This window comes from Larimichthys crocea, chromosome II (assembly GCF_000972845.2).
Source record: "Larimichthys crocea isolate SSNF chromosome II, L_crocea_2.0, whole genome shotgun sequence".
NCBI lineage: Eukaryota > Metazoa > Chordata > Actinopteri > Sciaenidae > Larimichthys > Larimichthys crocea.
In genome coordinates this window covers 8,328,221-8,349,201 of record NC_040012.1, presented here as the reverse complement: position 1 = coordinate 8,349,201, position 20,981 = coordinate 8,328,221, and the positions used below count along the sequence as shown (strand labels likewise).

The 20,981-nt window shown below is 43.6% G+C and overlaps 1 protein-coding gene across 4 annotated transcripts in view; it reads left to right on the top strand.

Annotated features, from left to right (window-relative positions):
- Nucleotides 1-20,976, top strand: part of zfyve9a (zinc finger, FYVE domain containing 9a) — a 28,969-nt gene extending 7,993 nt beyond the window's left edge. For 3 of the 4 annotated variants that reach the window (XM_027272388.1, XM_027272389.1, XM_027272399.1), the window contains 17 exons: nt 759-866; nt 2,066-3,516; nt 5,192-5,291; nt 5,852-6,028; nt 6,170-6,336; nt 8,146-8,275; nt 8,663-8,785; nt 9,592-9,747; nt 10,900-11,124; nt 13,069-13,151; nt 13,391-13,495; nt 15,415-15,565; nt 15,743-15,823; nt 16,252-16,414; nt 16,879-16,984; nt 17,239-17,415; nt 17,497-20,976. In XM_027272388.1, coding sequence (XP_027128189.1) covers nt 797-866; nt 2,066-3,516; nt 5,192-5,291; nt 5,852-6,028; nt 6,170-6,336; nt 8,146-8,275; nt 8,663-8,785; nt 9,592-9,747; nt 10,900-11,124; nt 13,069-13,151; nt 13,391-13,495; nt 15,415-15,565; nt 15,743-15,823; nt 16,252-16,414; nt 16,879-16,984; nt 17,239-17,415; nt 17,497-17,658 — 3,627 coding nt within the window. In that variant the 5' untranslated portion in view covers nt 759-796 and the 3' untranslated portion in view covers nt 17,659-20,976. The remainder of the gene's footprint in view (nt 1-758; nt 867-2,065; nt 3,517-5,191; nt 5,292-5,851; nt 6,029-6,169; nt 6,337-8,145; nt 8,276-8,662; nt 8,786-9,591; nt 9,748-10,899; nt 11,125-13,068; nt 13,152-13,390; nt 13,496-15,414; nt 15,566-15,742; nt 15,824-16,251; nt 16,415-16,878; nt 16,985-17,238; nt 17,416-17,496) is intronic. The other variant, XM_027272404.1, reaches the window with a different exon arrangement.
- Nucleotides 20,977-20,981: the final 5 nt, after the last annotated feature.

Genomic DNA, 20,981 nt, shown 5'->3' with positions numbered 1-20,981 from the left:
CTGACAGATTTTAAACAGGTGTTCGTGTAGGAGCGAAGACAATATGAAAATGTGTAATCTCCGAACAACATATCATCAACCGCCAGCATAACCTACAAAGGAACATTTGCATTTTATGTTTAAACACGGTGCTATCATTCAAATGAACCTCCAGAGTTATAGCAGGACACGTTTTACTCATTACTACAGAAAGACTGTATCTTAACGTCCGCAGAACGATGTCCTTTTTTCCTTTCTTAGACATTTCTTGACCCAAATTTTGGCTTTTTACTTACCGTCATAGCCAAAAAAGTGCAAAAAAGTTTAGCACATTCTTTTTATCATAGTATTATTATGTAATGACAGGATCTCTCTCTGTAAGGGTCGGTTGGTCTTTTGCATTTTTGGCTTACGTAGCACGGAAACACCTTTCCTAAGTATGTGGAGAATTTGAAGTTCATATCCTGGATGTCACCTTGTTGCTGCATTCCAGGGCTATAATTCACTCCATAACCTTCTTAATCTAAAATGTCTTTGTGACCCATACTTCCCTTTCATTATCTCTGTGACCCCCAGAGTGATCACAAAAGAGAGAGGACTGCATAGGAAGTAAGAATAAAAGAGTTAGAGGGGACGTTTCTACTTCAAATCATATTACAGTGAGCTGAGGACAAAGATATGAAAAAGGGAGATATGATTCAGGCCGTGGGGGGACATCAGCACGTGGTATGGAAATGTGGACGGATATGGTATTACGGACACGCTCTTCCTGCTTCTAGGTTCACACGGCTGTCGGCAGGGTGGAGCTTCCTGACCCATGGAGAATTACTTCCAGGCCGAGGCCTTCAACCTGGACAAGGTGCTGGACGAGTTCGAGCAGAACGAAGGTGAGTTACTGTGTCAGAGGGGAGACGGGGACAAACTGCGAGTCACTGCGCTCGAGAAGAGACGGGCGGGACGAGGTGTGCCTCGGAGTGTGTGTCGTGTTGTGGTTATGCAATTCTTCAAGGTGTCAGACAATCAGCCACTGCCCCTCGAGTTTTTGACGAACATTTACAGGTGGTGATTGAGGGTGCGCGCAGAGGGAATAGGACTAATTGGATTATCCGTGTCCCTCGGGCTCGTGTAAAACTGTGTTATTGGTGCAAGAGAGAGCATCGTCTTCTTTTTCTTCACACTTCGTGCTCACAGTAAGTAAAGAAAATGTGTTAGCGCCTGTTTAAAGCGGCGCTTCCGCCGAGTTTATTTATGGTGATTGTAAACATTACTGAGCTGTCCATCTGCAGCCTCCCAGCTCTCCAGTACAAACGCTCTGCTCATTATAGAGGAAAGACTGCTATTTTTTTTTCTGGATTTATGTGAGATGACCTGCTCCATGCACAGCATATTTTGATGGTACTGTAAGCTCGGTGTGTGTTTTGGCTGCGAGTGATTATCTGTGTGTCCTCTGCCAGAGATCCAGCCCGGCAGATTAACTCTGTGTGAGTGAATGTATGTGTGTGTGTGTGTGTGTGTGTGTGTGTGTGCTCGGACACAGCATGAATTCCAGTGGAGGAAGGAGAGCGCTATACAGTAGCTGACATGGCTGTGCGAGAGCGACATTTTTGAATAATTATTGGAAGAATTTCCTGCTCGCATTACACAGCGTTCATGTGTCAGCTTGACTGATGGCTCCCAGGGGTGACTGAGCCGTTTGGCCCACTTTCTCCGAATTTCCCAGTCCATCCACACGCTAATTTCCCTCTCCATGCCAACCTCATTTCTCAATTTGTCCCCTGCTTTGTTTCTGCCACTTTTAGATCTTTCGATCACCTGGGAGTGTGTGTGTCTTTGTGTTAGTTCTCCGTGGCAGTTCATTACAGGCTTCCTGTCATGCTGTTGTAGGTTCATGATCTCTTTCCCGGGAGCCGCTTCTTATTTTTCTGTTTCATGTGTTCAATGTGACAAGAAACCAGCAAGATATCAAAAAAATGAGTAAAGGTTGACTTATGTTAGATGTTGAACAAATTCCTTGCAAAGCACGACGATTTTTATGACAGTGAGATCCATATTAATCCTTATATCTCCTTTCTTCCTCCCCTGCCAGATGAGACAGACAATCCCATTCTCTCAGATGCCAAGTGGACCCAGATCCTGGCCCCGCCAGCCCACCTCCTCTCTCTGAACCCCGCCCTGGCCCACGCAGACCTCAGCCCCCGGGAGAGTCCGCTGCCCTTCAAGACCCTCCCCGATTCCTCCTCCAGCGCCTCCCCGGGGGCCGACCCTAAAAGACATCCCGGTTCTGAAGCTCCATCCTGGGTAGAGGAGAGGCCGGCAGACGTCCACAGCCCACCCCTCCCGCAGCCCAACATCGGCAAACTGGTGGGCACAGACGACCTCTCGCCGCCCCCCGTGACGGCCTGTAGTGCTGTGGAGAACGGCTGCCCGGCCAGCCCCGCAAGCCCACAACAACTAGATGGGCTCGGCAAGGAGATAAGTTCCCCTGCGGATAAACATCCTTGTGCTTCTGACCAGGAGGATAAACCTCATCAAGAGGAGAGAGCCGCCTCGGAAGGTGGAGGAGGCTCTGCCGTCAGTCACACTCACTTTACCTTTGAGGTTGGATTAGGACAGGAAGAAACTCTGTCCCCGAAAATTCATCCAAATGTGGAACCGACAGCACAAAATGGGGAAGGTGTCAAGGAGGAGGTCATTACAGTGGATTTACAGGACAATGGTGAAGAAAAAGAAGGTGCAAACTTGAAGGAGCAGATAGAAAGTCCTCTGAATAGGGGGAGAGATGTTCAAGCTGGCTGTGTGGTGGAGGAGAATGGTGTATCTCCTCCTGACAGGGTCGGAGAGGAGGAGAAGGAGAGGAGATGTGGTCCAGAGGGACAGATAGACCAATTACTCAGAATAACAAGCCTTCCTAATGGTTTGGAGCAGGAGAGCAGTAGCCATTCCAAGCTTAAGCTGACAGAAGAGGAGGAGGATGAGGATATTTCTCCCTCTCCTGTCCCCTCCAAAGAGGACTCCGTCACTGAGGAGAAAGAAATGGAGGAAAGCAAGCAGGAGAACGGCGATGGAGGAGCAGGTAGCATCCAACCAAAACTCAACAACAATCGGCTGCAGCCGGTCAGCGTTCCCTACGGAGGGGCACGGCCAAAGCAGCCGGTCAGCCTCAAGCTCCAGATCCCACAGCCGCTCTCAGGCCAGGTCCAGAATCAGCTCGTCCCAGCCGCCGTCAGCAAGAACAAAAACCAGGAGAGCCAGAGTCGGAGAGGCACGCCCTCCGAAACTACACCCATCGGGACTGATCAGAGTGCAGTCGGGGTGAACGGAGATGGCGGCGTCCACTCTCCTCTCCTGATGCCCTCCGAGAGCCCAGACAACGACCTCCAGGCAGGGCAACAGGGCGCTCTGTGCAGGAAGCCTGTCAGCTCCCTGGGAGAGGTCGCCCCTGTGTGGGTGCCCGACTCCCAGGCTCCCATCTGTATGAAATGTGATGTCAAGTTCACCTTCACCAAGAGGAGGCACCACTGCAGGGCCTGCGGCAAGGTCAGTGGGGTGTCAGAGCTTCTAAACTAAAAACAAAACACACCTAAAAACAACGGTCTGTAAGTTGTTTATTGGTGGTTTATCACATGGTTTGAATTTATCTCAAACATGAACAGAAAAGGTTAATATCTGATGAGAATGATTAACAATGTTTAACATCCAGAAAGAAAACAGTCGGCCTGTATGGACAAATATGCAGTGAATCAGTGAGATATTACATTTACTCGCTTGCTTGCTGTTATCATTATTGCTTTTCCACGCCTGCTTCAAAATGTCCACCTCTCCTCTCCTGGGGGATTTGTCAAAGAGCATTGTGGGAATTGCCAATGTTGGGCTTTCAGTGCAGGTTCAGAGAAAGCTAAACTTGCAAAACACATCAGCAGAAAATAACTCCAGGAATGCACAAAAAAAAAATCACAACCCATAGTAGTATTGTGAGTATGCCAGAGAACAAAAATGTCTTACTCTTGCATTATATTTGTGTTTTATAGATTTAGCTGATCATCCTGGGTTTCTTACGATGAGTTGACAATGCACACTGCGGCTGTAACTAATGCTGCTGATCAATCTTTAGATTATTTTTCGCCATCAAACAAAAAATGAAGTCTTCAACTCATTGTTTTCTCCAACAAACATTTCAGAACCCAAATATATTCAATTTACTGCAAGATAGATTTGAGTATATATACATTATTTGGCATTTTAGCTTGAAAAATCAAACTATTAAAAACATGCTGTAATTGTAGAACTGTAGTCTAATTTCTTCTTCTATATTTGACACTTCTGGAAACAATCTGGAATGCTCAAACTTATAAATAATGTGTATTAATGTACTATGCAAACAAACAGGGTAAATGAGTGCCTAACAAAAGAACAGAATCATGCACACAAGGAGAAACACAGCATGATAAATGTGTGGCAACTTTTCAAACACATACCAGAGTAATATTGCATCAGACTCAAAAGAGCTTTGCTGGTAAGGAGGTAAATAAATAAAGTGCTTTGATAGATGAGTCCCCTTTTTTAAGGCTTTTCTTTGCAGATAAACTCAGTGGGTGTGCAGGTAGCTTTCAAGCATTACGACCACCCACACATACAGCAGGGCGTCCGCACAATGCTGTAAACTGAAGATGTGGTCGCTGACACTGCACTGGAAAATCGCCGGACTGCTACTTAATTTCCCATGGTGGTAAACAAACACACTGTCTGCCACTTGAGCAGGGAGGAGCTGCCACTGCAGTAATCCTGATACCAGCAACAGGGCTGCAAACAATGCACACAGCGAGATCCTCAGTGTATTCACCATCCGCCAGACTGGGAGATCCACAAACCAGTTTATGATGCCACTGCGAAATTAAAAGGATCCTCTCTAATATTCTACTAAATACATGTTACTGGATAATGATGTGTTAGGAGGTGCTAATCCATTAAAAAGCAAAGTGCCCTGTACACAGCTGCAGCTCACTGATGTGCTGGCAAAACACAGGAAATCAATATCGATAAAACGGTACATTTGCTGCACACTTAATCACAACTTCTTTTCGATTCTTCGCCTTTTTATAAATCATCACAGTTAAAGTGAAATCATTTAGAGGAATGTCCTCAAGCCAGTGTGCTCATCCTTTTGTAGGAAGGTTGTATAAATAATCTCTTCTCTTCCTCTCTCTGTAACAAGGTGTTCTGTGCGACGTGCTGCAGCCTGAAGTGCCGCCTCGTGTACATGGACAGGAAGGAGGCTCGCGTCTGTATCACCTGTCATTCTGCTCTGACGACCGGTGAGCCAACCATCGGTTGTTTACAACTCGAATGTTGCGTTCATGTGCAACTTGAGGATGATGCAGAAAATTTGACTAAGAGAAAGCAGAGTGGTCCACAACAGGAGAAAGTAGCCGAAAACAAGTCTTCACATTCAACACTCTTCTGATAGAAATTGGTGTAATTAATAGTATTAATTACAACTGGGTTTCATTTAGGTGATCCTGCTGGCTCATTAGAACGTCTTACTGGGCCTTCATTAAGAAATTCAGTACACCTGTACTCCTGCTTGCCATGCTGTGACGATTGAAGATGTCTGTTGTGAAAAAAGTCTATTAATCTTCGATATAACGGTGCATGATAATACTTTTATTGGCTTTAAAAAGCAATAAACCTAAGGAAAGTATCTATATCTATAATAGTCCAGTGATATTTCTACTAACAAATATTTGTCTATTTATAGAATCACCATTTTTTTCTTCTTCTGTAGGACTTCATGTATTGCTTAAAATACATTTTCTATGATTTGTATAATTGTTAGACATTTTTCATATCTTATAATGTTTTCTGTTCCTTTCAGCTCAATCATGGGAGACGCCGCCGACTGCAAGCAACCAGAGTCCGAACCCCAACAACCCAGCGGAGTACTGCTCCACTATCCCCCCTCTGCACCAGGCCCAGGCCTCTGGGGTGCTCAGCTCCCCTCCTCCGACCGTCATGGTGCCCGTGGGAGTCCTGAAACAGCCTGGCAACGAGGGTACAACCTTTACCAGGAATAAAACATTCTGACATTCTGTCCGCACTACTTTCAAGTACTTCCTAGTTATTTTTTTGTGGTGTTTTGTTCAAGCAAGCACATTAAAGGTAAAATGTAATTTTGGTTGGGTCACCTTTTTAGGGTCACTGACACGGGAGCAGAGGAGGGTTTGGTTTGCTGACGGCGTCTTACCGAATGGCGACGCGGCAGCAGAGTCCCCCAAACCTCCGGCCTCCAGCCCAGCCCCCTCGCAGTCACTGGCCATCTCCACGTATTCCAACAAATCCTCCACTTCTGAATCCTCAGAGGTAAGCTTGGCATGAAAAACATTCAACCACAGTTAATGCTATTAGATTAGACTGCATGGGACGTATTAGCTACTCTGGAGGAAGCCACAAAGAACGCTTTCTGTGGGATTCTTACTGGCTGGGTCACAGACTGCAATGTACAGACGGTAAACACAGTTCAAAGGAAACATTCCTCGTTTGCGTAATCAGAATTAGAAATCCCAGCAGACTCGAACGCTTAAAGGAAAATAGGTTAATGTTTGCCTCACAACAAATACCAGCTGAATGTGGTTGTTTTTTTTTTTGGTCATGCTGTTTACTCATTAAACTTGAATGCCACCCGTCAGGATGATTCATGGCCCGTTGAACAGAATGATTGTTGAAGCTTCATTTCATACGCATGAAGTATAAAACACGACGTTCACATGACACCATGACATTCGTACTGGCATGAACTCAGCAATGCATGGACTCGAATTAACTGCCAAAGTAGAAGTGGCAAAGTGGTGAACCGTTGATATATCGAGGCTCCCGCTGTGCTTTTCTAACTGTTGTATGTATCAAATAAAAGTGGCAGAACAGTTCGGTTCAGGCCAGTCGGAATATTAAAACGGCCCTTCATCAATTTCACATGTTTGGATGTCACAGGGAGTTACCGCTGTGAAGCTTTATCAAATCTCAGAAAATAACTCAAGTGACATCACTTAAATAATCTCTTTTTGCTCTTTGAGATGACAAATCTGTAACAGAAAGCTCACACTCAAAAACTGGGCATGTAGAGTTGTGAGTCTGAACTAAAAGTCATCATATATTCTGCTGTCTTGACCCCGTCTACTGCTGCTGGAAACGGGGTGAAACAAAGCCGTAAAGTTTGCCTGACAACAGCAAAACCTGCACACCAAAATAAATAATGTTTTTTTTATATTTGTTGTATTAGCGATATTTAAATATTGCTGTTAGAGTCTGAACCAAATGCTAGACAACATTGCATATGTGTTTACTCGCGTGCAAACAGGCGTCTTAGAGAGATGGTTCAGGTCGTTTACGGGATGAAAAGTTCGACAAACACTAACTACAAATAATTTTGTTCTGTTACTGCATCGTATCCTACATGCTCAACATTTAAGACTTTGATAGAGGGGAAAAATTCACAATACCAATATGGGGGTCGATTTTCTATGTTTATGAACTACGTTTTTCCCAACGTGACTGTTTTTTTTTTAAAATAAAGTTTATATTGAAAGCAGTATCTTTGCACAAAGTTAAACATTCTTTAACATGTGAAATAATTGAATATGAACATCGTCAAATAGTAATACTAAAATACTAAATACTGGACGTTTCTGAGAGCTGCTTCTTCTCTCTTCCTCTGTGAAGCTTGCCACAGTGTTTTTAAGTATCGGATCAGATAATATCGGCTGATCAATGTATAGGTCGAGCTCTAAAGTGGCAACCAAAAGCTGATGTCTGATTGGAAGTCTGGCCTTTTAAAAGTTTGTTTTAAGTTGATGCTACATGTATAAAGCTGTATAAAGCTCCACAGAGGTGAACTCTGTTTGGGTTTGCCCCCTTTCACGTTACACTTAGTGAATGAATATTGATGAGTGAGTGAATGGATGGATGGATGAATGAATGAATGAATGAATGAATGAATGAATGAATATATAATAAATATTCTGAGCAAACTCTATATGAGCTGTATCACCCAGGTGTGCCTGTAAACGCAGCCATGAAAACTCTTTTGGATACTGCCACTGTGTTATTACACCTCGCTGTGTCTTACAGCATCTAACCCTACAACCCCACCCGCCTCTCCTCTCCACCCCCCAGGCAGCTCATACCCCTGTCGCCCCGGTGGGCAGCCCCGTGGGCAGCTCCCTCAGCCTGATCCCGGAGGACGGGCTCCCTCCCATCCTCATCTCCACCGGAGTCAAAGGAGGTACGGGAGGCCACATCACAGGTGCTTGCCCTCATCCTCACCATTGTGCTGCCTCCTCATTGCTCCGTCAGCTGCCGTCTTTGTGCTCGTTGAGTGTGTTCTTCACATGCTTTGTATCACGGCTCATGTTTCGGCCACTCATTGCCAAGAAGAGGGAGGAGAGGATTTATTCATGGGAGTGCTGTGACGATAGTTTAAAGAGTCGGGGATGGTCTCTAGCTGTTAAGTTTCATAATTCCCTCCTCTCAGCTCACACACGACTCCTCTATCATCCTCACCTCCCACCCTGATTCACACTCCGACATCCCCGACCCCCTCTCTCATCCTACGTCTCTCTTGTCTGTCTGTCTAACTTTACCTCCACCCTCCTCTCCTTCTTCTTCTGCTCCATCATCAACCCGCCTGCAGACTATGCAGTGGAGGAGAGGCCGTCGGAGATCGTCCTCATGCAGCAGCTGGAGGAGGGAGGCCCGGATCCGCTGGTCTTCGTGCTCAATGCTAACCTGCTCGCCATGGTCAAGCTTGTCAACTGTGAGTTAACCAGCCGACGATTCAACGGGAATTTAAAAAATGTATTATTTATTTTCGGAGCAGCTAAACTCAGTGTGGACCTACTTTTAAATGACTGATTTCATGATCATCTAAGGAAAAGGGAGAATACATATTTGTGACGTATACAATCTTATTTGGCCTGATTAAGATTCAGATTTGTCTTTGTCTGTCTACACGTGGATGTTTTATTAGTCTTTTCAGGCATGGAACAGGTGACATTTCTGGCTTCACCTTTCTTTTAAATTTATGTTTTATTGTCATTCAGACAGGACAGCTGTAAAGTTTTATTATGGTTTTATTAAGATATCAGCCACTTAAAAAATAGATGTTCACTTAGGGCTCGTATTAATTCCTTTTGCTGGATATTCATTCACACATTTTATTATTGTGCCTTCTTTGGCATCACACGAGAGAAAACAAATCACTTTAAGATCTGACATGAGAGGAATTTTCTCAACTTAAGTCGGGTTCATTAGCAGTTTTTGCAGAGTTTTGTGGCTTATTGAAGTGAGTTTATGCTCTTTGTGCTTTAAAAAAAAAAGGAGGAACAAGACGTGCATTTGATTTCTCTCTGAGCATTTTTAATCTTGGGCTGGTGTCGCCTTGATGTTAGTCTGACGGCATTCAGTTCAGGCTGCTGAAAGAATTACAAAAATGTTGTGAGATCCAAAACTAGTACGACTGCCGTCACCTTCACAATGTGCGTCTTTGAAAGGAGCTTCTGAAACGTTTCTGGGTCTGACGTAACTTGAAAATTTCTCCCGCATGTCTGCTATGCCTCACAGATGTAAACAGGAAGTGTTGGTACGTGACGACGAAGGGCATGCATGCCGTTGGTCAGGCAGAGGTGGTCATTCTGCTCCAGTGTCTGCCCGACGAGAAGACCGTCCCTAAAGACATCTTCACGCACTTTGTGCAGCTCTACCAAGAGGCCCTCAGTGGTAAGAACACAATCAACAGCTCCACCAGGAGGCACACTGCGAAATTAGTCCACCTCCACCGTGGGCCACTCTTACGGGACATGGCAGCTCATTAGTAGTCCTGTCTCGAGGTCCACAGGTGAGTCCACCTGTCTCAGTCGAGTAAAAATGAGCTAACCCTAAAGCCATGTAGTATAATGTAAAGGGGGAAATGTTACAGCTCTACTACTTGCCCCGTAGAGACGACAGGTGCACCAAGTTGTCCTTTATTTGGAAACCAGGTTACTGTCCACCACTGCTGAGCCTGTGTCTCAGCTCTTGTGTTTTTTTTTTTCGTGAAAAATTATCCAAACATTAGCGTCCCGCTGTCAGGTCGCCTCCCTCCAGGCTTGACACCTCACTATCACTTGTCTTGCGTATTTAACTCCGTATGCCGCAGAGTAAAAACGGCTAATATCAGGTGACTTTGACGGCTTGCTTCCCCTCGGGCTGTTTCCTTTTTCATATTCACACTGGAGCAGTTTCAAGCTGGTGGAAAGGAGCCATATTGTTCGTGTCGCTCCTGATTAACTCTCCATCAGTCAGGTCCCGGGAAGAATTGCTGGCTTTAGCAAGTCTCAGCCATCAAGCTCTGTCATGCCATTAAGGTTATTGCGTTATGTGGCATCTAAAGCCTGTGGACCCTCTCATGGATTATTAGAAACATGAACCCTGTGTGGGTAATATGAGGTTGTAGGGCGAGCAGAGATACCTTTTTATTCATGGCTGTAGAACTTAATACAGACTAAGCGAGGCTCCTTACCCACACAGTAATCCCAGAGAAGTCACGGTCTTTCATATCGACCTCCATTTTCAGAGCATGATAACTCAACTTTCTCTTTTTTCCTCTCTCGATTCTCATTTTTATCCTTTTGCCTTTTCTCACATTTCATCCTCTTTATTTTTATTCCTGTCTCCTTCACGTCATCCCCTGCTTTTTATACTCCCCTGCCCCCAAACCCCTATTATATTACTCCTCTTTTCTCCCCACCTTCACCCCCACTACCCTGCTCTGCCTTCCCCGCTCCTATTTCACCAACCCCTCCTCCGCCTCCTCATCACGTCTCCTATATCACTAACCTCTCTCTCCTCCTCCTCCTCTCTTCCCCTCCCCTTCTTCCTTGTCTCCGAAAGGCAACGTGCTGAGCCACCTGAGTCACTCGTTCTTCACGCAGAGCTTCCTGGGCAGTAAGGAGCACGGCGGCTTCCTCTACATCAGCCCCTCCTTCCAGTCGCTGCAGGACCTGCTGCTGCCCAACCCGCCCTACCTCTTTGGCATCCTGATACAGAAGTGGGAAACGCCCTGGGCCAAGGTCTTCCCCATCCGCCTCATGCTGCGGCTGGGCGCAGAGTACCGATGTGAGTCAGGACTACTGGGGTTCACACTGTGCATGTGGTAATAGTGACAGGAGAATAAATATAAGGTTATTTTAAAGTTCACATTTAGCTTTAAGAACCATGGAGGAAGAATGAATTCGTTGGAAGTGTAAAAAAAATGGAAAATACATAAAGATGCAAAAACAAAATGAAAAAGATAATTGTTGACCTCAAAACAGCAGATGTTAAATATCACCTCAGACGTTTGAGACTATGTTCCAATGCCAAGATGGATCCTAATAAAGTAAAAATAAAAAGAAGTTAAACTTCTCAAATGTTGAAGGTCTGATGTGGCAGAACGGAATATAAAATGCAGATTGGTTTAATTACTCTATAAGCAGCTGTAAATTAGAATCATTATGTTTTTGTTGTCTTTGAATGAGCCATTTAAATCCACAGACGTCTAAGGAGTCCATTTGTCTACAGTAGCCCTTCAGGCTTGAAAATAGTGGCTGAGATGTCAGGGTTACAGTCAACAACTACAACGCTAGATGCAACTCAGTCCTACATTGTGGTACTCTAAATATTAAAAAGTTGATAAAAAATTTGACTGGAATTAGAAACTGATCAACTACAGATAGACAGCACGGTCACGTTAGTCTACAGCATTGCCCAAGTCCCAAAAAAAGATGTGATGTCATAAAAAAAGTTTACAAACCGTGAAAAGTCTGTTAGAGCGATTTTGCTGTTTGTAGTTTGGTAGTGTGTTTTCCTGTGAGTCTGTCGGGGTCGGCCGGAGACCAAAACAAAGAACGTGTGGTTGTATTGTGGACTGTAACTGAAGTGAGTGGAAGCAAATATTTGTAGGACTCAACCAGCTCACACCAGCAAGATGGAGCCTCAGATTTTTAGGCTAATTTTCAATCAACAAACAGCACAAAAAAAGCGTGAGCAAAGAGCCCAGCTGCCCTCTCATGGTTTGATGGTTTCTTATGGTAAAATATTCAGATCCACATTGATCTAGAGAGCTTAGCATGTCAGCTGTTAGAAGGACCCTGTAGACATCACAGCAGCCTGCTCTCATATGTTTCTCACAGCTTCCCACGTGAACGAGGAAGTCTTCTGTGGGAGGGGGGTCGTTCTCGGAGCCTTCCTCTCCACCAAATCCCCTTCTCTCGCAGCCAGACCTGCCAGCACGGAGCGCCGCCCGGCTCTGCTAAGCCTCTTGCCTTGCTTCCAGCAATCACGGATAGAATACATTAACAAAGCCACATACGGCTGAGGCTCTTAAACACAAATTGTTAGCATCGCCGTGAAATGAATCCACCACACAAACGGTGTAGCTCTCTACGCTTTCGCTTCTCACCCTAAGCAGTGACCAGCAGACAGTCGAGTATCTCGTCAGCGCACGGATCCCCACTGAACTGCAGATCGAGGCTGAGATTTGTTTGTTTTTTTTATTGCTAATGAGAGTTTGCGGGAAGATCTTATTTCCAGCTGTTTGCTGAGATAAGACTAAATATAGTCATCTAATGAGCTTTGGTTGATGGAGGGGAAAAAAGGGTAAACCTTATTTTTCATTTGGGATTAGAAACATTGCTCCTAACTGCAGGCACAGTTTACTCTATTTGATATATATATATGTGTGTGTGAGTGATTTGTATTTATAAGTGAAGAGGATATAAAACAGGAAACACAAGCTGTGCATTCAGTAAAAATGCCTGCAAGCACCAAAAAAAAAAAAGAAAAAAGACTAGAACCAAAACAGAGGATTATTGTAACAGCAGCAAAGACTATGAAAATAAATCAAAATAATCTTTTTATGTGGCCACAGCTTTTTCTATCCGAGGCTAAGGCTTCTATCCAAAATAATTTCCAAACTCGTCGACACATTTCTATGACAACCCGATGAAAAGTAAGAAGCCTCGACGTCGAAAACACGTCTCTGTTGCTGATTTACCGACGACCAAACATTTTGTTTTGCAGTTTATCCGTGTCCGCTGTTCAGTGTTCGCTTCAGAAAACCCCTCTTCGGAGAGACCGGTCACACAATCATGAATCTGCTCGCAGTGAGTGCTCTGTTGTGTTATTATTTATTTTCAAGGCTGAAGAGCTTTGGCTATATGTTGTAAAAATATGTTGATTTCTGTGCCGTAGGATGATTTTGTTAAAGTAGGTTGTCACTTAAGTGTGTGCTTTGATTTCTTTTGATTTTGATTATCAGTTCTTCTGCAACTTAAATTGCAGACGTATCATTTAGAAATCAGTTTTCCTGTCCTCATCTTTTTTTTTTCTGTCCTTGTCGTAGGACTTCCGTAACTACCAGTACACGCTACCGGTGGTAAAAGGTCTGGTTGTGGACATGGAGGTGAGGAAGACGAGCATCAAGATCCCCAGTAATCGCTACAATGAGGTGAGCGTCAACGTGTTTAAAAAGTTTTCACAAACTAACCGGCTGCTGTCAAGTTTTATGGAGAGTTTTGTGCTTCAATGCAACCTTCATTTTGTCAGTTATCAGGTCACTGGACTAGAAAATGTAATATGTAATAACATACCGTGTCTTTATTGTGATATTAATTTTTAAAAACATGTATTTACTGCTAGCTTCATTTAACAAATATTTTTGATTCATTCAAAATGTCCTAATTGAGCCTGGCAGACATGATGAAAGAGTTTAATCCAAAACCAAAAGATGTTACATTTCCATTCAACTTTTATTTAAATCTCAAAAGAAACTGAATAATTCTATGTAGAAATTAATTAACACGAAAACAAACAAGCAGACGACAACAACGCACAAAAAACAGTCACATCCAACAGTGTACAAAAGCAGTTTCCCCAAATTTAGTGTTTGCATGCAGAACTTTGAACATTAGCGAATCATGAGTCAGATTATAACTGTTTTTATTAAGGAGGTGACGGACAGATACAAAAAAAAAAACTAGAACCATCACGAGCGTCATTATTCCAGCCTGAATAATGTCGAACGGGTAGAAAGTTGAGTGAATGTTGTTGTTTTGCTATGTCACCTGATCACATAGGAAGGTAACCACAGTAGTCACGTATAGCCTACATAGTTAGCAACTGAGGAAGACACTCACACTTTAACCACATGTGTGTTTTTTTTGTCTGATCATAGTAATTTCATATTTGTGAGCTCGTTTTTCACGTCGTTCATTCATTCATGCAGTACACCAGCTTTAGAAGGTGTTTTTTTTTATTTGCATATAATTAAAATGTGAAACATATTTCATCTTTTGCACCACTACACATTGGAAATGTCTTCAAGCTCCCTGATGTCATTGCTGAATTGTCACTACACAGTGAAAAAGAAGCTTCTTAATATTGTAATATTACTAAAGTAGAGTAAAAGTACTGAAGTGCGGAGTGTCTGTGTACGGTTACTAAATATAGAGCACATGTGCTTCTGATACAGATTGCTTCATTAAGAGTTCAGAAGATGGATTTAATTTTACATTAGCTTTTGGACTTATGCTAAAATCACCATCGTCATATTCAGGCAAACAAAATAAGAGCTGGTTCAAACAAACTGGAAATCCACTTGAAACATTAAAGCATGAAAACACGGCAGACGTGGTGAGAAAGCAGCGCTGCGTCTCATTGGTTGAGCTCTCCTCCCCCCCTCAGAATCATACATCATTTGTCAAACAAAATTAAACCCTCCACCAGACTAATGACATCAGCGGAGGAGGCTGCCGCACACACACACACACATGTTCACTCTGTGTAGGTGATGTGTGATAAAGTCTCCGGGGTCCCTGCAGCTCGAACATTAGGCGTGGGCAGGCCGACTTGTTATAACTGCCGCTGCCTCGAGGGTGTGAATGAAATGTCCAGCCAGAAGAAGCGACACGCACCCTTTGAGCGCCATTTGGCCGAGAGAAGGCGTGCACTGGTGGAGAGAGAGAGAGCGGCGTCGGTTGTAGGGTTTGGCTGCTGATGCGGTAACAGATGGGAACCCAGTAATGTGAAGTGGGGACCGTTTCTCGACAGCTTGTAGGCGAGCCTTTTAGCGCAGCAAGTGGTTAAAGCCCTCCAGATTTTCTGATCTGCAAAGGACGGCTTCAAAGACACGCAGAGGCAGGGGATTTATCCGAGTTAATACGCGGGGTCTTTCAACTATTGATATCCACCCATGTCACTGTCTTTTCTTAACAATCTGTCATCTCAGCGCCATCCCGTTTACCCACAAGCCCGCCGCAATTAGGCTTAACCAGGCGGTCCCTGTTAAGCCTGTTTTCCTCAGCGCACACACACCCAAAGGAGAGCTTAATTAGACATGGATATCTGCTTTTTTTTTTGTCCTTGTAGCTGATGAAGGCCATGAACAAGTCCAATGAACACGTGCTGGCCATGGGGGCGTGTTTCAACGACCGGGCCGACTCCCATCTGGTGTGTGTCCAAAACGATGACGGGAACTACCAGACGCAGGCCATCAGCATCCATCACCAGCCTCGCAAAGGTGCCGACACAGAAATCACACTTCCTTTATTCATCTCTCACTCTCTTTGTCTGAAAATCCTCCTCCCGTCTGTCTTGTTATTATTTATCCCATCTTGGCTGTTAATAATCAGACCTCGGTCAGCGGTTGATTCGTGATGCAGAACTTTTCGGGATGTTTTTTTTGTTTCCCCTGCAGTTACTGGAGCCTGCTTCTTTGTGTTCAGCGGTGCTTTGAAAGCCTCGTCGGGATTCTTAGCCAAGACCAGCATTGTGGAAGGTGAGAACTGTGACAACAAACAAACGTGCTGGCTGTGAAAATCCTTTTATGAAGCCTCACAAAGGTCTCGATGCACACAGAGAGTATTTACACGTCTGCACAGATTCAGAATTACAGTAGGGCTGGAGTTGAAGTCTTATTGTATCTTATATACACTGGAAAACCCAAAAAACAACATCCCATCTGGTTATTTTGTCTCTTTTTAAAGTTATCCTGCTGATTTTTCAATTTTAGTCCATAAATCCATCACATCATTTCCACGACAAAGGTAACAGAAGATAAAGATTAAATTACAACAATATAAAACAGAAAAGCAGCAATTCCTCCCCCACGGATGATGTGAATGTTTTTGTCACGACCAATAAATGAATAAATTGTTTATCGAAGTTGTTTATTTCTATTTTATTTGTTTGATCTTTCTTTTTCAGACGGCGTGATGATCCAGATCACAGCTGAGACCATGGACTCTCTACGGCAAGCCCTGAGGGACATGAAGGACTTCACCATCACGTGCGGTAAAGCCGACCAGGAGGAGAACCAGGAGCTCGTCCACATCCAGTGGACGGAGGACGACCACAACTTCAACAAGGGGTGAGACAGGAAGAGGAGGAGGAGTTGGAAGAGCTGCATTTATGTCACGGACAATTGAACTGATAGCTTCCCAGCCGCTGCATTTACTGCTCTGCTGTAAAAACTCATTATGCACGCTCGGGGAAGCCCTCCGGAGGAAAATCTTTAGCAGGGTGGAATGATGCGGTTTGACGCGTCTTTGAGATACAGACCAACACAATCAGTTTTACAGCAGTCTGATAAAATCTGCAGATTTGAATGTGGCTTTTCTCTATTTAATATAATTGAGACCTTTCACCAGATACTGTATCACTTCAGTATTCTCTGCACAATCGCTGTTTTCATCCTCATCTCCGCACACAAGTGAAGTCAGTCTCCCGTCGAGCTGCCATCAGATCCTGACACGCGTTCCGCTGCCTCCATCAGGTGTTAAATTTGACTACATGTCTCCAAACTTTCTCACTTTTGTGTTTGTGTCATTCAAGCGTGATCAGTCCCATCGATGGGAAGTCCATGGAGTCCATCACCAGCGTCAAGATCTTCCACGGCTCGGAGTTCAAAGCCAACGGCAAAGTCATCCGCTGGACAGAGGTACAGCACGGCCGACACTCGTACTGCGCGTTTACTGTGAAAGTAAAACAAGATTTTAAGAAACCCTTGAAACACAGTGAGGCTGCAGGTTTGATCTGTCGCTGTGTTTTATGTCAGAATCGGGAATGACGACACGTTTATGGGATTGATGTGCAGATGTGTCTTTTCCTGGCTCATTATCAAACATTTAAAAAAATCTAACTGTGCGTTATGCTCATGTTCGAAATACAAAACCATCCTCGTGTTTCCTGCAGGTGTTTTTCCTCCAGAGTGAAGATCAACCCAACGGTCTGAGCGACCCCGCCGACCACAGCCGTCTGACTGAGAACGTGGCGAGGGCTTTCTGCATGGCTCTTTGTCCGCACCTGAAGCTGCTGAAGGAGGACGGCATGGCCAAACTCGGGCTGAGGGTCACACTGGACTCCGACCAGGTGGGTTCAGACGTTACACTTCATTCTGTGTCTACCTTTCCTGCTCGCTGACAGTCTTAACACCCGTCTTTTTTGTCACAGGTGGGTTACCTGGCAGGAAGTAACGGCCAGCCTCTCCTGCCTCAGTACCTGAGCGACCTGGACAGCGCTCTGATCCCCGTCATCCACAGCGGGGCTTGTCAGCTGAGCGAAGGTCCGGTGGTCATGGAGCTGGTCTTCTACATCCTGGAGATCATCTCCTAGGAGTCTTTTGGAGCTTCACCTTTTTTCTTTGTTTTGTTTTTTGACCTCCTGACGTCATCTCACAGCCTGGTCCTCCCTCCCCGTCGCCTCCTTTCAAACCGTTTTTTGCACTTCGAAAGAGCCCGAAAAACTGTGCCGTGCCAGACGGGGTAGCATTCCTCAAGTCAAAACCTATGCATCCAACCACCGTCTGTTCTGCTCCAGAGGCTGGAGGAAGCTCCGAGGAGGATCGTCTGTTACTGAACCTCACCGGACAGGTTACAGCGTCTATAACGAGTATTAACCCCCCTTCAGTTCTCATGTTTTATTCTTTTACAACACTGAATGAAGGAGACTTGAATTAAATATTCATACTAACTAATTGTCCTCTTTAACAGGACGCACCTAAATCATCACTGCTTTTTAGAGATCCCTCGACAATATAAAGAGGATATCATCAACGTGACGACGCCTGAATGCCTTAATTTACCTACGATTCATGGCAAACACAGCATTAGTCCGACTTAGAGTAAACATGGTCAAGAACTCATTCAGATCAGCGGTCCAACCCAAAACTCACGCAGCACCCAGATTAAAGGCGGCAAAAGATGTCAGCTCTGTCAATTAGTTTTGTATTTTGAATGAATTCCGATCATTTCATAGACATAAAGTCTCTTCTCTGTTGATTCAGTGCTGTAAAACAACACGAGGAGGAGGTGAATATTGTTCACAGACGCTGACCGAAGCTCCTCGGGTTCCTCTCCGCCCGTCACTCCCAGTGTCACTGTGGCAGCCTGAAGCTCTGAACTCTGAGTAATATCTGCAAAGGCTTCTTGTGTAGCACGGATGCTCTTTATAAAACAAGGGAGACTCATATCCACCGCTGAAAGAAAAAAAAAACAAAGTCTGGACTCTTCCTCTTAAGTTAAAAAGGAAAAGCTACAAATCATCAGCCGAGGAGCTGGAGGGCGCGTCTGTGTGGTGATTTTTGTTTTGCACCGTGGTGCTCAGTGCCTGAAGCAGCGATTCATCAAGCGATAATAATAAGAAAACAAACATTTCAGCTTCACCTCTTAAGCTTTACTCATCGATCACCAGATGCTTTACTTCATGGACGAACACAGCGACCTGTTGTACATATTTTTGTAGGCGTGACGACCTCTCCTCCATTAAACAACTCTGCATCTGTAGCCTCCAGAGATCCCGGTTTAAAGACAGTGTTACTGAAGCGACCGTCGTGGACTTCGTCTGCCTGACGCTCTGTGAAATAAGATCACGTGTTTAAACTCTGAAAGCCCTTTTTTGTCCTACGACAGAAAAGGGAAAAAAAAAGGTTCCAACGCTTTATTAATAAACTCCAACAATCTGTACATAAAGCTGAAAAAGCAGAAGAGGAAAAAAAACAAACAAACAAATCAGTTTTTAAATCTCATCGATCATCTTCGGCATCGTCAGCGCTTCGTTTGTTTCTCGAGTTATTTTGGTCTTTTTAATCATACAAAGAGAATAGTTGAAGATGTAAAGATATATATACAGTATAAATATATATATATAAATAAATAAAATATATAAGAACTGTATTAAATTGCAGAAGCAGTGCACTGGATTCTAAGCCATTTACAGGAGAGTTAAAGCGAGCGTCGGGGATAAAGTTCAGTGTTCGTACAGATCCGGGGTTCCTGCAGAAACTAGAGTTTGACCTGAATCTGAATGTATTTCATCTCACATCTCCTGCAACGTGTCGTCCTTCCACAGCCCTGAAATCACAAACATCATGCTCCAGAGGAACCCTGTCGATCGTCTTCAAAAGGCCTCAACCGTCTTCGTGTTTAATCTGTAAACAGATAGCTGCAGCCTCTCTCTCTCTGCTCTTTGCTCTGGACTGTGCTCTCCTTCAGCAACATGGACCTGGAAAATAATCTAAGAATGTATCCCTCCTGTTTCTGTTCAGATCTGCAAAGTGTGTTTTTTATTTTATTTTGGTTCTTTTTGTTTTCCCGGCTAGACGAAATCACCAAAAACCCACCGTGTCCTGTCGAAATGCTCTGTACAGTAATCACTCTGCATTATGGCATTAGATATTTCTCCATCTTTAATCATGCTAATATAAAACCAGAAGGGGCTAACACTTTAAAAAGTACTGCTCAGTGCAGTACAAGAGTTTTTGTTCTTTGTTTTTTTTTATTGGAGAAAAAACAATCTCGTGACCACAAAGTGAGAATCAGACAATCACGTGAAGAATCTGCAGAAGAGCCGACGCTTCGTTGAGTTTAAATTAGACCCGTAGCAATTCTGTATTTGTTTATTACTCGATTTGAAGTATTTTAGGAGCTACTGTAGCAAAGTAATGTTAGCGAAGCTGATATATATATTTAAAAAACAAAAAAAGTTCAGTAAAGACTGAATGAGAGGTCAAAAGGTCACCATGCTCTGAGTTTGTTACTGTGATCAGAGCCGGTGTATCTCAATCACTGTGTCTTCACTGTGTGACGTTCATCAGCCGCCGTCGGCAGTTCTGTTTTTATAAATTAGCATAATGAAGAGGAGACATGAGGATTTATTTTTCTGACTTCCTGTTTTTCTGTTACGTTTTTATTTTTTGGCATTATCTGACCTGACGTGTGCAATATGTCCTAAATCCAAAAAAGAAAACAAAAAGAAGTAGTAAGAGGTGCAATTTGTTTGACTGAAAAAGTAGCATTTTTTTGTATTCAGTTGTAAGATGTTACTATCCAAACTATAACACTGCATGCAAAACCGAAAAACAAGCTTGAAAAACGGTGACGAGAGTGAATCAACTTTGCATTTTAACAGTTATATCTTCGAGTTTGTGGATGAAACTTTAAAAAAAAAAACTTGTTCAGTTCTGTCATTGACTTGGTTTTTTTTCAGTCAAAAATGTTTGAAAAGCCAAAAACCCTGTACATCCTTTTTGTTTTCTTTACACTACAAATGTCAAGAAAAGTGGTCTTTATCAAAAAAACAAACAAACTGTAGTATATGTAAAATAAAAACTTCTAGAAAATTGAAACGAGTGCTTCATCGGTCCTCCGTCAGAAAACACACACACAAAATAAAACTTTTTATTTTTATTGGTATATTATTTTTAAGCAGGTTAGGCAAATTCAGTCCACAATTTAAAAACAAAATATAGCCTCGATTATTTCTTTAACATTTAAATATAAACATCGTGACATCATTCATCTTTGTAAACACAGAGGTGATCAAAATGTTTAACAGAATGAATCGATGAGTAACGGTGCGTGGTTTTAATGATTGTTAGGACAAAGTTTAGCGTAAACTTTGCATCAGTGACGTTGATTCATGGTGTGAATGGGGAAAAA